Genomic DNA, 18990 nt, shown 5'->3' with positions numbered 1-18990 from the left:
AAACCACTGAAATATACCTTCCTGTGCCAGACTTGGTACTGCCCAGGGACAATGAGTTGGTAAGTTATGTTCTAGTACACAGTGAAACCTGATTTGAACCACCTTCAGTTATACAAATTTCTCAGTTGCAATAAGAAAGAGAGTATGCCTGTTATAAAAATGAGTATATTTATGGGAAGTTACTCACAGTAATGCCATTGTCAGTTGAGGTCTTTTCCAGTTGTAATGTATGAGGCAGAAAGCTGAACTAATATTTTTCTGTCAATATCACTTGTATAACCCTGGAAATCCTCGGATAGAGTATCTGATGGAGTATACTTGTTGATAACTATGTGAAATGTCTGCTTAAGCCATTTGTCTTAGCTATAACTGGGCTTTGTCTCATTATTGCCCTGTCTTTGTTTTAAGCCACCTTCCTCCTTCATTTCAATGAAGGATCCAGCTCTAACTCTTGTTGCACCTCTTTATAAGACGGAGTAACAAAAGATGAAGACAATTCAATGTACAGTGGAACCTCGATCTATCGTTCCAGCTGTTTTACCTCTGCTCTAAGTGACCAAAACTCTCATTCAAACCGCATGCCTTTTGTGATATAACTCCCCCTCTTTAGATGAACGTTGATATTCTGGAGTTTGATCTGTGAGTGGCAAGAATCTAAGGACTACATTGGCCAGCTGAAGTGGTTTCAAGCAAAAGAGGATTTTTTATTATCGAATTAGGTTCTTATTGTTTTCCTTTTATTGAGTTAAGCCCATTATTCTCTCCTAGTTTCATTTGAAAGACGAGGACGAAGGGAATTATCCTAAGCTGTACACATCAGATCCAACTGGAATTTCAACTGATGTGTCAGATCCATTAGCCACTGATGAATTGGTGAGTTTACTTGTGCCTTGTACAGTTCTATTTTTCTACTGCACAATATCATTCCTTTGTGGAATATTCCCAACACCTCTCAGCAGAAACGGAAACCATTCTCCCTCACCTGATCAATAATGATTAACTACAGAATAATTTCACGAGTGAGTCATTTAAATTTAATTATTCGTAATAATGAATGGTTTTTTTGCTAAAGTGACACTTCAAATTTGTTTACTAAGCAAGTGAGCACTTTGTCTTCACATTGGTGAGCAGTTATTGTTCTCTTGATAATATAACACAGTTTTTACTTCTGTTCATGACAGAGTAGATGTGTGATTAGGAATTGAGAGTTAAGCGGAGTACTGTTGAGTTTGGAACAGTTTAATTGCATGACCATGACATCATGATGCAGCTGCTAGCACGGTCGAACAACATAGCTTGTTCCTTATGAGAGATTGATATTCACAGGAATCAGATCAGGTTTGGATATTTTGATGAAAGTGAACAGGAGTTTAAAACAAGGACTAGGGATTTGTCCTTCTTTACCACTTTTGTATGGGGTGTTGTACGTTTTGCAATTCAAATGGATTACCAAAAGATGTCAAAAGTTAGTGACATGAACTAACTTTTATATGCTTTGACTCAATTTTCTGCTGCTGTTGTTCATAGTTTTGAGACTCTTCCACTATGATTTTAATGTTTTGCTTATTGTTGGATATTTATTAGACATTTTTGTACACACTCATCTTATCTTTCATTCCTGGCATAAGGCAGGAATATCCTTCATTTTGGTAAAATGACTGAACTGAGTCCACAGTAGTTTGTTCTATGTTTTTGCCCCTCCTTGGATCTGGTATAGCATTCCATATTCACTAACATTAAATCTGGTGGCTACGTTTTTCGTGCTCCACAAAGTAGGAGCTAGTGTTAGTATCTGAATTATCTCTCCCCGACTGCCTGCTGTCACCAGTTTTTCATTTAATAACCCCACTAGCACATCCTCTATGCTATCATCACTGCCAGCAATTGGGATTAGCTCTTAAATGCCAGTTTTCTTCAATACGTATGGTGTATGTATTTATCCACTTTTTCTCTACATGAATCACGTATCTTTTGTCCCGGAATTTCTTTTAACAGTTTCTAGTATGCTACTTATCATGAATGAAAATGCTGGTGTTACTGTTTGTAGTGATTTCCTCCTTTTTTTCTATGACATTTAAATGGATCACAGCAAATTATTTGATACGTTTTACATTTTTCTAAGAAGTAGGTTTTTTGGTGCTCACAATTACTCAAAAGAAGTCCAGAACTTATTCCATGCCAGTGTTCAATCATTTCTCTTTCCAGCATACTTAATTCTTCAAATTTTAGGAGATTCACTTAGTGTAGCTAGTATATGACACTCTGTACCACAAATTGTAAGTTCTCCTGAACTACAGTTACCAAGCTCTTGATACTGGGAAATTATAAAGACATCAGTCTGAATGATAAATCAATGGATGAGAGCGAAAAATTATTGTTAACTGAGATAGAAATAACAAATTTTGTCAAAATATTTTATTTAAGGCTTACATACCTGGTTTCTAGAGATGGACACAAATATTAACTGCAGAACTTATTGGAAAAAAAAAACTTGATGTTCACACTGCCAAAGTTGGAGGGCAACTGAGGAAGACAAAGGGCAAACAATAGCTTCCTTCCGAGAGAAAAACTACATTGTACAAATGTTGAAAGTGGCAGGGCTTACTCAGCTCATTTTCACTCTCTGTTCAATGAACCCTGTTCAGGTAAAAAATATGTGGTTACTTTGCTGCCATATTCCAATGAAATCTGATCATTTTCTAAGCTCCACTATGAAGTTAAAAAGTATCATTTCTTCAAAGGAGATACAGCAACAAGTTAATGTCTAATCCTCATTAGAGTAAATGCTTGTCAAGGTTAGACAATGTATCTTCTCACATTATTCTTATAACTTGCACTGCATTCATGAAGTAAAACATATTGGTGAAGTTTTTGTCAATACGAAATGGAGAAAGTTAACTTGTACTGACATGTATCCAGTATTTTGATGTGTTCTATAAAGCAACGATCAAGTTATCCCCAGCAATGATGGGTAAGTGCTATGAATTCCTTAAAATATCCTGTTTCTAAATTATATTTCTCTTATCGGGAGAAAAACAACGTGCACATAAAAATAGTTTAATGTTGGAACTTATTATGTACAAGATTCATGTCATAAATATTTACTTAGATAAAGAAAACAGTTAACACAAGCATTTCATCACACTTGAAGTAGAACCCAACACTGGCTGCCAGAGTTGTGAAAATGGATTTATTTTAAATAATTTTTTTGACAACAAAACAAGCAAAAAGCCATGAATTTTATTTTTATAGGTGGTGGGTCATACATTAAGGAATATTAGAAAAATAACATAGCTCTATTCAAATATTGCCTCAGGTCAAAGTAGAACCATATTTTTTTAGGAAAAATTTTCTAAAATCTTATGAAACATGAGTTTAGAGAATTTCCTTTATTCTTTAGGATATTATCAATTGGTTTTTGGAATCCTCATGACTTCTATAGTAAACCTGTAAATGTTCATAGTGAATCAGATGAAAAATATGGCTGAGACAAATTATTTCCCTGTGTAGGTACTATCATTTGCAAAAGTTGTGTAACAAATCGAGCAAATTGGAAAGTAGAATATTAATCACATTAGCTTCCTTAATGTTGACAAACAAACATTTATCACACTATGGCGGAACAAAACTATGGCTTTGGACTTACTTATCAATGCTACTTTTAGTCTACAGTTGTTAGGGCATCTGTTGTGAGGTCATCATTGTCTAGATCTTCTATTTAATCATCCAAATATCATAGTGTTGTCTTTCTCCTCTACTAAGTTCTCTTGTGCCATTGTTATGACTACATGCATTTTTGGTTCATTGGCTCTAGAGTATATTGTGTCTCTCACAGTATGCAGTTTTTATCCTTTCCATGCAGAATATCACTTTACATTTAGGTTTCTTCATTCTTAGGATATTTTTCAATTAGTTTTTGTAATCCTCATGACTTCTATAGTAAACCTGTAAATTTTCATAGTGAATCTGATGAAAAATGTGGCTGAGACAAATTATTTCCCTCTGGAGGTACAAGTGCCTCTGGAGACCGCATTCATTGAAAAACTGCAGTTTCACCCAAACTTCAGATAGTGACTCCACTCAAACGACCCTTCTTAACGAATTAGCTGCAAAAAAGCTCTGTACGAAGGGGACTGAAGAGCCTCTTTGGGCTCAATGTAGCAGTAATGCTATGGCGAAAACTCCACCATCTAGAAATGGTTGAAGGTTGAATGAATATTTATTTTCCTTAATAATCTTTTGTACTGTTATGGCAGGTTAGCAGAAGAAAGTATTTTTAATGTGAGGCAGGTGACATGATAATTTGAGGTGTTGCTGATGGAGTATTCAGAATGTAATTTGAAGTTATTTCCCACCAGCTTTATTTCTATAGCTTCCTTTGTGAGGCCGGCGCAAGGGTAGTTGGACCCCATGGTCAGCGCACAATGAATTTTTTGAAAAATATGTAAAATTACTGCAAAAATACAATTTTAATACATAATTTTATTTTTACCTACACCAAAAAGAAATAATAAGAAATTTATAATTTTACAGAAAAAAAACAATGAATTTGACTTTGATTTTTTGCAATGAAACCTTCTTTCCCTTCTCTCATACACAAATATAACACATACTTTTGACCTTATACACGCAACAATGCGAAATATCCACAAGAATATTTCACCTCTTTCAAAAAACATTGATCCAAATTCTACTTATAATCCACAGATTCTCTCAAAATCATGCTCGAACGTTTTATAAATGGGTCACTTTGATAATAAATCCTAGATTTGTTGAAAATAATGAGGTAACCATGAGGTAGCTGGGGGATATGAAGCTTTAAAATTAGTCAAACACAAAGAAGTAACCTATCCAGAAAATGGTTCTAGAAACCGCCGCCAATCCACCAATGGTCGCATAAGGGGTTCCAACTCCGTTTCACCCGTGAGGCAATCCCAAAAACCTTTGGTGTGGTCTTTGAACTCGTTGAACTTTAATAAATGCTGAATACCTTGTGCATTGACAGGCCCTCAAAGGTTGTGCGGAGGCGGTTGGACCTGAAGGTGATCTTCCTGAGAAGCAGCAATCTCAAGAAGACGATGAGGAGAGCTTCTGTCCAAAGCTGGAGAGCGATTTGGATGAACGGGATGAGTGCAGAAATAGTGATGCCGGAACCAATGTGGTGAGTTTGGGATACTCCCTGATCAACGGTTTTTTAGTAGACTAAGTACAGCAGACTTGTGATTATCCGGCCTCGAATCATCCATGCATGATTTTCACTCTTGCTCAGTACTTAATGAAATAAAATGCATTTGTATCCAAAAATATCCGATCCAAAAGATCCGGCTCCGAGAATCAAGAATTTGATCCGAATCCGGATCAGAAAAAATCCTGGATCGGTCCATCCATGATTAAAAGCATGGCGTTACAGTTTGCAATTAGCGTCCATACTTTATCTTTGGCAGAAAAACATTTCTGTAGATGATTAGAGGGATGGAAAAGGGGCATGTCAAGTGACAGAAAAAGGAATGCGTACAAGGAGATTGTAAATATAACAGACTCCCGATTATCCCGCTGCAGTATCTGTGTTGTGGATTACGTGCGTGATTTCACTCTTGCTCAAGATTTTTAGCGACCTTTTTTAAAAAAGAAAATTAGATGCAAAATCATTGGAATAACTTCATTAATAGTAGGATACACCAAGCATATTATTTCTGTTGGAATCCCATTTGAAGTGGAAGCAATAGTGAGCTAGCTGCATTCACGGGAGTATGTGTTCCTCCTTTCCAAGCCTTGCAGCGCACGACCGTGCTCCGTGATCATGGATACAAGTCCCGCTGCAATTGCAGGCAGGGAAACTTGTGTGATAGGCGACTACGTGGCGTGGTGCCTGACAGTGTAATTTCAGACATTGAGCAGTGGTTTGGAGCGTTAGTGCAAACCACTTTTCTGTATCCTTGATCACACAGCCACGGATGTACGGTTTTCACAACCAGGCTTTAATGAAGCATTAATAACACGAGTACAACCATGCTATCACTGCTAAAAAGATCGTGAACTGGCAAAGAAAGCTCTCAATGTGTCCGGGAAGCACTTTAAAATAGCAGAATTTTGTCATCAATAATAATATATTTTGTTTTATGTAAATTATGAAAATTACAATGCATGGAAGTGAAAGTTTGGGTTATCCGTTTTCTCCGATTATTTGTGCCGTCTCTTCCCATCATTTGTATGTCACCTTTTGCGTTTCCTTATGGCTGCATGGATCGCAACCAAAGCAGACAGAAAGGTGCATAGCATGTGCCCGAGCCCCCTAGTGCAACTTTTGGTTGCGTCTTGACACATCTTTTGCGTCGTTATCTCATTACCCTTTGTTACATCACATCGCACAATTTCTGATAATCCAGACATGTAGGCACACCTCTTGACACGCTCAAAGATGAATGAAACATTTAAATCCTATATGATCGAGGAGGTTATTACTATCTGGAGGCTAAGATATGCATAGGATTAAGTACTATGCAAATGTTAGAGATTTTCTAAAACATTTTTTCCTCCATTAGATATGATGTCTTATCATAATTTGAACGGCAAAAGTAAAATATTTTGTAAAAATCTTCTGGGCTTTAATGGGTTAAATGAAAAGTGGAAATTTTTAAGCGTATGAAAACGTGATGGATAAGTATGAATGCTGGGAAAAGCCCGTGTGACGTCATTTTGGTTCTGGCTGCCACCAAGTGAGGCCATCTTTGTGCGAGGCTATGAGCAGTGCCACGATGCAGGCTGCTAGTAGGTTCCACTTGGCTTGATTAAAGATTATTAATACCCTATCAAACAAAAGAAACTTTCCGACCATAGGCAATTTTAATAGATGATTAGTAAGAAAGGTTTCCCTGAGCTCTGTGCCACATGCATGCGTTTCCAATGAGGTTAAAATTGACCGTGAACATTTGTGTAAACAGGGATTTTTAAAGCCAAATATGCATTGGTAATCTCAGACAATGTAAAATTCTTATCTACTCGAATACCATGTAGGTCCCTGTGACATCATGTGGAGTGGCATTGCATGGACGCCAATCTGGCCTTTTCCAAATGAGGTTAAAATTGACCGTGAACATTTGTCTAAACAGGGATTTTTAAAACCAAATAATTTTTATACATATTATGAATACGCTAATGGTGGGTAATGAATCACAATCAATGCCTTACATTTTCTTTGATGAAGGAAACTACCCTATTGAAGGAGCCTTGGAATTTACTCACAAGGGGAGACCATGTAAACAACATATTAGGGCTTTTCTAACCCTCAATATACTGTTATATGGGAAAAATAGGCTCCATTACATTGCTATAATCAATTTGCCATGGACGATGTACAGTAGGCCGGCCCTTATTTTTCAGAATTGAGAAAAGTTATGTTTTCCTAGTCTCAAAATGATCCAAATGAGGTTCATATTCACGTGTTAAAATTTGGTTACTTTAAAATGACGGCAACCCGTGCCCCAAGGGCCCTAAGTACTAAGGACCCTCAATTGAGCTGTCCGTGAATGCGGCCCGGGAGCGACCAGGTAGCCCTCAGGGGTGTGACGCGCGGCTGTAGCTAGCGGTAAAGTATTGTATTCCTGGAAAACTATTGAGCGGACGTTAAAATGGAGCGAATTTTGGTCCTAAAGGGCCATAAAATCGTGCGTTACCCCTGAAAATGATGTTACTTAAAAACATTGTGAAAATTTAATGTTATTGCATTTATACCCTTTGAGCAACCTCTAAATGTTAAACAATTGAGCTGAAATTTTTAGGATATCCATTCTGCACCCCATAGCATATTTTGAGGTAGAAATCAAAAATCCGAGAAAAAATAAAAAATAAGCAACACCCTAAAGTGCAGTTTAACTTACTTTCTTGCTAATGTATACATATATATACATATATTTATGTTTATTTGAAATTATAGGATGGAAACCACCACCACCGCTCCTGTCAATGCTACCACCACCACCACTCCAATCAATGCTTCCACTACTTCAATCGATGTTACTGCTAGCTCCTCTTCGTTTTCTTTGGTAAACTTATTTTCTTTATGTTTCTTTGTTAATCAAAGGTGCATTTATATCTAAATTTTAATTTATGTATTTATTTATAATTTATATTTATTCTTACAGGATAAACTGCGCGACAGGCTGCGCAGCGCGCAAGAAGATCGCGATTATTTGAAGAAAGAGGAGTTGGAGGAGGGACATTTGTATCGGGTGGAGCGTTTGGAGAAGGTGACCACCCGGCACGGTGAGGGTTTGGTGGGAAGCATTAAATTTCGGGGGAGGAATAGGCAAATATTCCTCCCTCAAATATTTAAAATGAGTGGAGCGGAGGTGATGATGTATAATTATTTCGATGAAAAATTTGAAATATACCGGAAAAATAAATTAATCAAAATAAAATAAATTAAAAATGCTTTCGATTTGTTTATTTATTCCTTAGCTTTAAGGTACATCAAACCTGAATAGATCTTTTCTCCTATTTGTTCAAATAAGGGAATTATAGACCATGGCAGGAATTATCTCCAGAGTATAGGGGTCGCATCCTTGGAGTGAGGTGATTTCCTTTACACGCAAAAGATTAGTGGTCACTTACTCATCAACATTCAAATTTAAACTATGGTCCTATTTGATGAACTTTCCATTCTATTCGGGTTTCTTCACCGCGTTTGTTGTATTTTGAAGACAACAGTTTCGCCGAAATTACACTCGGCGTCTTCAGGTCGAAGGTAAAATTTTGGAAAAATTATTTAATTATTAAATTATTGGACCTTTATGAGGGTATATATCGAGTGCCTTGTTCATGTGGCAAGTATTATATTGGCGAGACCTGCAGATCATTGAAAGTCTGATTGCAGGAACATCGGAGGGCTACGGAAAACAAGCAGCACCAACTCTCAGCCATATCTGAGCATGCTTGGAGTGCACCTGGGCATAACATCCTCTTTGAAGACGCCAGGATAATAGCTAAAGAGAATAAATACTTCCCTCGCTTGATCAGAGAGGCTATTGAGATAGCGAAAACGCCCGCAAATTTCAACCGAGATCAAGGCTACAGCTTGCATACTGCATGGAAGAGGATTCTCCGACCACCAACAATGAGAGATGGACAACCGGCCAATGAGAGAGCAGCAGCGGATCAGCAGCCGCCGCCGCCTATATAAGGCGGAAAATTTTATGCCTATAAAAGGCGAAAAATTTTTCCAAAATTTTACCTTCGACCTGAAGACGCCGAGTGTATTTTCGGCGAAACTGTTGTCTTCAAAATACAACAAACGCGGTGAAGAAACCCGAATAGAATGGAAAGTTCAACAAACCAACGCCGCGAAAATCTTCGAACCTACATTATGGTCCTATTTGTTCAAATAAGGGAGTTATAGACCATCGCAGGAAGTATCTCCAGAGTGTAGGGGCCACATCCTTGGAGTGAGGTTATTTTTTTTAACACGCAAAAGATGAGTGGTCACCTACTCATCAACATTCAAATTTAAACTATGGTCCTATTTGTTCAAATAAGGGAGTTATAGACCATCGCAGGAAGTATCTCCAGAGTATAGGGGCCACGCCCTTGGAGTGAGGTGATTTCTTTTACACACAAAAGATGAGTGGTCACCTACTCATCAACATTCAAATTTAAACTATGGTCCTATTTGTTCAAATAAGGGAGTTATAGACAATCGCAGGAAGTATCTCCAGAGTATAGGGGCCAAGCCCTTGGAGTGAGGTGATTTCTTTTACACACAAAAGATGAGTGGTCACCTACTCATCAACATTCAAATTTAAACTATGGTCCTATTTGTTCAAATAAGGGAGTTATAGACAATCGCAGGAAGTATCTCCAGAGTATAGGGGCCACGCCCTTGGAGTGAGGTGATTTCTTTTACACGCAAAGGTTGAGTGGTCACCTACTCATCAACATTCAAATTTAAACTATGGTCCTATTTGGTCAAATAAGGGAGTTATAGACCATCGCAGGAAGTATCTCCAGAGTGTAGGGGCCACGCCCTTGGAGTGAGGTGATTTCTTTTACACACAAAAGTTGAGTTGTCACTTACTCATCAACAGTCAAATTTAAACTATGGTCCTATTTGTTCAAATAAGGGAGTTATTAAAGATTTTCTTACAAAGATACCTGCTACTAACCTATATTCTCCTAATACCATCATTCATATATTGGCCCACCGAATCTAAACTATTTGCTCTATCAAAATTTTTCAAACGGAATTATTCCTTTACTAATCTCCCCGAATTTTAGAGGAGAAAACGAGAGTACTAGGACCAGGATTTCTACCATACCCTTAGTATCCTAGGATACTTAAAAAATTTCATCCTGTTTTTTGACCGGGAGTCGAAGGGGGGTATTGAGCATAACATGCTCATGAATTTTCTCGGTTCCAGAAGCAATAGAAAAAATAGAAAAAAATCCGAAAAACTCAGTTTTACGGATCATATTTACCTTAAAGCGGCAAACTCCTTCGGCGTCCGGGTCTCTGATGATTCTTCTGGAATTCATGCAGAATTCATACAGAATTCATGCAGAATTCACTTCTTGAAGACCTACGCGATGATTCAGTTGGGTCGATGGACTCAGACTAGTTCTGAGCCCGCTGACGATTTTCTCAGAGACTTCACGGCCTTATATACTGCTTTGAAGGTACCGTGGAAGGGGCAAATCTAGGCGTAACCTACCCATCCCACTTAGATCGCTTGGAAACGCCTTTCACTTATAGCCTTGCCTCACCCCATAGACAATATGTGCAGTTTTTGAGGAGGGTTCTGAAAATGAGTATTTACCGCTGTGGTGACGAATTTTTGGAAATGCTAAAGTATTCTAGATTGGATTTGATGATGATAGGAATTCGAATGGTGATCATAGCATAAAGATTAACAAAGTTATTGCGATTTTTAATAATCAACAATTGTTTATAAGACAAGATACTATTTATCTCCATAACTATGACTTGTATTGAAAAAGTGCAAGAGACCTTTTTACTGATAATTACTTGCTCTTTCACTTAAAGGGATTTATTTTCAAAAATGTTCAATAGCAAAGTAGTTAGAGGTATTATTTCGGTTATTTACGATGCCGAGACGGGGAAATACGATTCACGTTACCTCCACGGATGAGGAGATCTTGCTAACTGCCAATGGGAACATATCCAACTCGAGTGGGAGAAGCTATGGGTGCGGCACGTGTCTGGAATGCACTGGGAGTGAAAGGGAACGCTTAATTTGACCTTGTCCCAAAGTCGCCAAATCCTGACTACTACCCGATGCCCGGGGTTTTCCGCTCACCCATCCCCCTCCCAGAAAGTGGCTATATAAGCGAATTGCGGACAACATGCAAGGTTCATTCTACTGGAGATATCGGCCGGAGGCTCTGCTCCAACAACCATCCCATTCTGTAAGGAGAGAGAAAGAGAGAGAGGCAGCCCAGCGTGGAAAAAGACGCGAGTATTAAACGGCGGTGACTTTGAAAAGAGGAGATAAGACGGTATCTTCCGAGCACGCGCAGCAGAAGACGTCAATCCACGGCGCCAACACAGGAGTTCTCTCATCCCACAGCAATACTAGTCGCAGTATCGAGCCAGCCGAGGAAATTTTCTCCACCAGCGAATCAGTGAGAGTGATAAGTACTCTAGCCACCAATATCCCCAAATTTCCAACAGAATCAGAAGAGCCCCACTCCCCATTCCCCTCTTTCTTCCGTTCAAGAGAAGAAGAACAGTGATATTTTCCCGTACATTTTTTTTATATATATTTTTTGAGTTCCCCCGTGCCCCCGTGTGTGTGTGAATGAATAATGGTAGTTTGTAGGACAATAAGAATTTATTTGAAATTGGCGTTTGTCATTTTTCAAGCATTTATATAATATTTCACGCCAACAATTGTAATCAGGGTTTATTTTATTTTCTGTCATTTGTTAATTAATGTTATTAGGTTCATAACTGGCCAGTAGCAGTAATTTAATTTCTAAGTGTTTTAATTAAGTTAAGTTTTAATAAGTGTTATTCAAAGATGAATTCATTTATGTATTTTGTGAATCATTTTCCAATTGAAGTGCTCATTAAACTTGTTGGAATTGTAAACGGTTACGTAAGCTTTCATTATTTCATACGCGCCAGCCTCCATTCAGCAAGTGAACCTACCCCAACTTATCTTTCCATTTCTTTCCCCCTCCCCCCATTTCCCCTAGCCATCGAACCACGGCCCGCTCACCTTGAGCAATCCCTCCAAACTATCCTCCCCCACCCCTCAGAAAGTGAACCCGGATGGACGACGGCAAGGTGGGTTACAATATCTAGATGAGGAATAAAAAATAGACTACTGCAAATTTCAAAATGATCCATTGGAATGGAAAAGTTTTACACCACTTTTAAAACCACGAGCACCGCTAAGGTGCAGCGAATCCATGTGAAGGTAAAAGACCTCTGGTGACTACTTTCACATGCCTCATGAGTGTGGAGACGTACAGATTGGTTAAACTGCAAGAACTATTGAAACCAATATATCAGAGCACAGACGTTGCACAAGACTTAGATACCCTGAGGGATCTACAGTAGCCAACCACTGTATCGCACACAATTATGCCATTCTGATTAACGAAGCCATTTTTTCATCTATGCAGATGGGTAATGGAATCTGTTTAACAAAGAGGTGATTGGAATAGGACTCTCAATCAATAGAATTAATAGAGATGCAAGGTTTTAACCAGAGCAAAATATAACTAAAGGAATGGGAAGCACCACCTTTCTATGAGAAGATTAGCAGGATTGTACTACAAGGATCTAATCAGGTGAAAAAGATTCGTGTTTAGGCTTCCTGACATACCAAGACTTTTACCTTGAAAGTAGACAAAATAAAGTTCACCTCTCCAGTACTCAAAGGAATGAAACACTTTTCTGTCGGAAGAATAGTGATGTTGTACAAAAAAGATTGACTTACATGAAAAGAGATAAAGAACTCAATGGTTTCGCAATATATTTTACAACTTGAAAAGTTGCACAACAGAATCTCTCACATTTGAGGGTGACTTCCCATACAAATGCATACATATACTCAACGCAATCCTAATTTTGTCATACAACTAAGAATTTTACTCAAATAAAGGTCATGCTACTCCTAGATGAGAATGAAACTTACCACAATATTGGCTCTGAGTAATTGGCAGTCTTGCACAGGAATATATATTTCAGTCACTTGAACGGGGCATGCAAACTGTGAAGTTTCTTCAATCGCATCTCGAATACATTCTTTTGTGCCAGCAGCAGATTCCGCACTGTCATTAGCTGCCTCCTCCTCTTTGATGATCTGTTCAGAAAGTAAAAGTAGTAAACAAGTCACCTACATCAAAATTAACAAATGAGTCATTCTCATCAGTCAAGGCCATAGCAAGGGCGGGGATCAAGGGGGATTGATCCTCCCCAAAATGAAAATAATTAAATAGATACTTTATGCTCGCTTGGTGCTCTACACGACGATATTATATAGCTGTGCAGGGACATCTAGCAGTCCAATGCGACTTAAGTCAATAATTATCTAAGCGAATTTGTAGGTGCAGTGTGCGTAGTGTTAGTGCAGTGTGTGAAATAATAGTGCTGTGAATTAGAAGAGAGGTAGGTGACATATGGGCTTCCTGAGGGACCGCGGAATTGACATCGACACCAAGGAGTTAATTCACTTGGTCGCTGCAAAAAAAAACCTGGAAGGCTAAATTCAATTTTATAATAATATTTTTATAATTTCCTTTAAAAGTTTACAATAAATATGTATATTTTATGTTTGTCTACTATTCCATAACCCCCCCGAAAATATTTTCTGGCTACGGCCTTGTCATCAGGTGAGCTGTTCAGCCAGAGTCAACATATCAGTGGCGAGCTCTGCCATCGTCCTCAGGCCATTGAGTGATGGACCAACAATTCATCTGCATGGTCAACAAAAGAGTGAAATTATGATGAGCTTTGACGCTCTGTGCCTATCTGTACAAAGGATTTCCATGTGGAGACATGCTTCAGCTCCTGAGTATGCCCTTCTAAATCAATATCGTAGAAGTATTTCTTATGGTAAGGATAACAACATACTTCACGAAAGATAGAAAATTCTTTGAGGAGCTGGAAGGCATCCACATTGGATATAGTCTAAACATCTTTGCAGCCATAGCACATTTTTAATGGAGGATTTTGAGGAGAAGACAACCCAGTGACCCACAACAGCCTAAATACTGAAACCACTACATGAATGACACATTCATTGTTTGGCCAGATGGGCTGAAGGCCCACCAGTACACCTCAGTTACATGAAGAGAAAAAACCACAAAATCAAGTTCACGATGGAGAAGAAGAAAAATGGATGTCTGCCATTCTATGAAATTCTAATACATCAAGAAGATGGCTGATGACTGGACTGCTGGGTATACCGTAAGCCCACTCATATAGCTCTATTTGATTGGGCGGAGTCATCACCATCCCATCCAACCGGATGCTGAAAATTTAAATTCCTCCCCCCATAACCATAGCCAATGAAGAGAGCTTACCCAGTGTATTGAAACACCTTCAAAAATGGTTTTGGCAGAATGGATACAGGGTCAATCCATTTCAAGTGATCCAAGGTAGGTTGCATAACCATTTTTAGTATTATTAACTTTTTAATATGTTTTTACTACACAAAAGGGAAGTTCAAAACTGATTTTTAAAAATTTTATTTTACACCGCTTACATGTGGTGGCCATTTTTGTTTTGAATCATGGAGCGTTTTATCCCCTTAGAAGACGTTTGCGTTAAATTGATTATCCCTGGACCGCATCAGGCTACAAGATTGAAACTGGCATCGTTTTTTTCAGTACTTTCTTCCATACAATGGTGTTTCATAGGCATAATTCCCCATGAAAATCTTACCTGTCTGAATGATCTCCAAAGTAGGGGTCAAAAATTGAAGAATTCCACTCTTTAGAAATTAAAAAAAAACATTAAGGAGAAATTTATCAGAGTTAATATTTTTCGTAGTAAGATATCATTGGGTACACACATTTTATAGGGTATCAGAATCGACAACTCACTCGTTAATTGTTCATGAATTTTTAAAATTTGGATTTCTTAAATTTTTGTTAAGGTTGAGGCTGCATATCTCAGATTGGACAAGACAAAAATACCCGATTTTTACACATTATGTAGTCCTTTGTGATAGCAAAGTGAAGTAAAAATTTCAGTTGTGAAAGGGACATCCATCCTGCTCTTAAGAAATCCTATGATGAAAACATGTCCATCATTAATAGAACAAAAAAAAGGAAACCAGTCGTGAGGGCTTGCCTCCCATTCATCTATGTACACTACATTCAGTAAAATATCAAGAATTCTAGGAATAAATCGAAATGACACAATCAATACGCCACTAATGATGTCTAAGAAAAAAAACAATAACAAACATGGAATAGGGTATACTTAAACAGCAACTTCAAGTACTGTACTTCAGCATAGAAGATGGGCTCACCTTAGTTATGAAAACATGGAAATATAAGATAAGGTTGTTAATGGGTTGAGCAGTGCTGAAAGGATAAAGATATTTGTGCTGTTTGTTGGAAGGAAAACAAACAAAGCTGTTACACAATGCATCAAGGACACTGTACATCATCCATGGCAAATTGTTTATAGTGATGTAATGGAGCCTATGTCACCCATATAACAGTGTTAATATAGAGGGTTAGAAAAGCCCAAATATGTTGTTTACGTGGTCTCCCCTTGTAAGTAAAATTCCAACGCTTCTTCAATAGGGTAGTTTCCTTCATCAAAGAAAACGCAAGGCATTGATTGTGATTCATCACCCACCATTAGTGCATTCATAATATGTATAAAAATTATTTGGTTTTAAAAATCCCTGTTTAGACATATGTTCACGGTCAATTTTAACCTCAATTGAAAAAGGTCAGATTGGCAGCCATGCAATGCCACTTCACATGACGTCACAGGGACCTAGATGCTATTCGAGTAGATGGGAGTTTTACATTGTCTGAGATTACCAATGCATATTCGGTTTTAAAAATCCCTGTTTAGACAAATGTTCACGGTCAATTTTAACCTCATTTGAAACGCATGCATGTGGCACAGAGCTCAGGGAAACATCTCTTACTAATCACCTTTTAAAATTGCCTATGGTCGGAAAGTTTCCTTCGTTTCATGGGGTATTAATAATCTTTAATCAAGCCAAGTGCAACCTACTAGCAGCCTGCATCGTGGCACTGCTCATAGCCTCGCACAAAGATGGCCTCACTTGGTGGCAGCCAGAACCAAAATGACGTCACAAGGGCTTTTCCCAGCATTCATACTTATCCGTCACATTTTCATGCACTTAAAAATTTCCACTTTTCATTTATCCCATTAAAGCCCAGAGGATCTATGCAAAATATTTTACTTTCGCCATTTAAATTATGATAAGACATCATATCTAATGGATGAAAAAATGTTTTTGAAAATCTCTAACATTTGCATAGTACTTAATCCTATGCATGTCTTAGCCTCCAGATATTAACAACCTCCTCGATCATATAGGATTTAAATGTTTCATTCATCTTTGAGCGTGTCAAGAGGTGTGCCTACGTGTCTGGATTACCAGAAATTGTGCGATGTGATGTAACAAAGGGTAATGAGATAACGACGCAAAAGATGTGTCAAGACGCAACCAAAAGTTGCACTAGAGGGCTCGGGCACATGCTATGCACCTTTCTGTCTGCTTTGGTTGCAATCCATGCAGCCATAAGGAAACACAAAAGGGGACATACAAATGATGGGAAGAGACGGCACGAATAATCGTAGAACACAGATAACCCAAACTTTCACATCAATGTATTGTTATTTTCATAATTTACATAAAACACAAAATACATTATTATTAATGACATAATTCCGCTATTTTAAAGTGCTTCCCTGACACAATTACAGCTTTCTTCGCCAGTTCGCAATCTTTTTAGCAGTGATAACATGGTTGTACTTGTTTTATTAATGCTCCATATAATGCCTGGTTGTGAAAACCATACATCCGTGGCTCTGTGATCAAGGATACAGAAAAGTGGTTTGAACTAATGCTTCAAAACAACTGCTCAATGTCTGAAATTACACTGTCAGACACCACGCCACGTAGTCGCCTATCACACAAGTTTCCCTGCTTGCAATTGCAGTGGGACTTGTATCCATGATTACAGAGCACGGTGGTGCGCTGCAAGGCTTGGAAAACAGGGACACGGAACTCCCGTGAATGCAGCTAGCTCGCTATTGCTTCCATTTTGAAAGGGATTCTAACAGAAGTAATATGCTTGTTGTATCCTAGTATTAATGAAGTTATTGCGATGATTTTGCATCCAATTTTATTTTTTATAAAGGTCGCTAAAAATATTGAGCAAGAGTAAAAATCACGCACGGATAATCCACAACACATACTGCAGCCGGATAATCGGGCATCTGTTATATTTACAATCTCCTTGTACGCATTCCTTTTTCTGTCACTCGGCATGCCCCTATTCCGTCCCTGTAATCATCTACAGAACTGTCTGTCTGCCAAAGAAAAAGTTTGGACGCTAATAGCAACTGTAACACCATGCTTTTCATCAGGGATGGACGGATTTAGGATTTTTTTCTGATCCGGATTCGGATCAAATTCTTGATTCTCGGAGCCGGATCTTTTGGATCGGATATTTTTGGATACAAATGCATTTTATTTCATTAAGTACTGAGCGAGAGTGAAAATCATGCATGGATGATTCGAGGCCGGATAATCACAAGTCTGCTGTACTTAGTCTACTAAAAAACCGTTGATCAGGGAGTATCCCAAACTCACCACATTGGTTCCGGCATTGCTATTTCTGCATTCATCCCCTTCATCCGAATCGCTCTCCAGCTTTGGACAGAAGCTCTCCTCATCGTCTTCTTGAGATTGCTGCTTCTCAGGAAGATCACCTTCAGGTCCATCCGCCTCCGCACAACCTTTGAGGGCCTGTCAATGCACAAGGTATTCCGTATCTATTAAAGTTCAACGAGTTCAAAAACCACACCAAAGGTTTTTGGGATTGCCTCACGGGTGAACCGGAGTTGGAACCCCTTATTCGACCATTGGTGGATTGGCAGTGTTTTCTACAACTATTTTCTGGATAGGTTTCCTCTCTGTGATTGACTAATTTTAAAGCTTCATATCCTCCAGGTCATAGTGACCTCATTTTTTTCAACAAATCCTGGATTTTTTATTAAAAAAACATTTATAAAATGTTCGAGCATGATTTTGTTGAAACTTGTGGATTATAAGTAGAATTTGGATGAAAGTTTTTTGAAAGAGGTGAAATATTCTAGTGGATATTTCGCATTGTTGCTTGTTGACGGTCAAAAGTATGCGTTACGTTGGGGGATGAAAGGTTTCATTGTCCAAAATCAAAGTCAAATTCATTGTTTTTTTCCATAAAATTAAAAATTTCTTATTAATTATTTCTTTTTGTGTAAGTTTAAATAAAATTATGTATTAAAATTGTATTTTTGCAGCAATTTTACAAATTTTTCAAAAGGTTAATCGTGAGCCGACCAGGGGGTCCAACTATAGTCGTGCCTGCCTCACAAAGGAAGCTACAAAGAAATAAATCTGGAGGGAAATAACTCCAAATTAGATTCTGAATACTCCATCAGCAACACCTCAAATTATCATCTCACCTGCCTCACATTAAAAATATTTTTTCTGCTAACCTGCCATATGGGTAAAAAAGATTTGTTTGGAAAATAAATATTCATTCAACCTTCAACCATTTCCAGATAGTGGAGTTTTTGCCATAGCATTACTGCTACACTGAGCCCAAAAGGCTCTTCAGTCCCCTTCGTACAGAGCTTTTTTTGCAGCTAATTCATTAAGAAGGGTCGTTTGAGTGGAGTCACAGAGCAGTGAAACCGGATTAGTGGAACTTATATCATTATTGCGTCATTCCATGTCAGTTCATCCAGGCATGACACCC

The 18990-nt window shown here is 38.2% G+C and overlaps 1 protein-coding gene across 1 annotated transcript; it reads left to right on the top strand.

Moving 5' to 3' along the window:
- Window positions 1–4486: 4486 nt before the first annotated feature.
- LOC124172321 lies at window positions 4487–8621 on the top strand. Its single transcript, XM_046551765.1, has 3 exons — window positions 4487–5161; window positions 7934–8042; window positions 8142–8621. The coding sequence occupies exons 1-3, from the start codon at window positions 4980–4982 to the stop codon at window positions 8418–8420; spliced, it is 570 nt and encodes a 189-aa protein (XP_046407721.1). The 5' UTR covers window positions 4487–4979; the 3' UTR covers window positions 8421–8621.
- Window positions 8622–18990: the final 10369 nt, after the last annotated feature.

The sequence above is a fragment of the Ischnura elegans genome (genome assembly GCF_921293095.1).
Source record: "Ischnura elegans chromosome 13 unlocalized genomic scaffold, ioIscEleg1.1 SUPER_13_unloc_1, whole genome shotgun sequence".
Lineage (NCBI taxonomy): Eukaryota > Metazoa > Arthropoda > Insecta > Odonata > Coenagrionidae > Ischnura > Ischnura elegans.
This window is presented reverse-complemented; position numbering and strand designations above follow the sequence as displayed.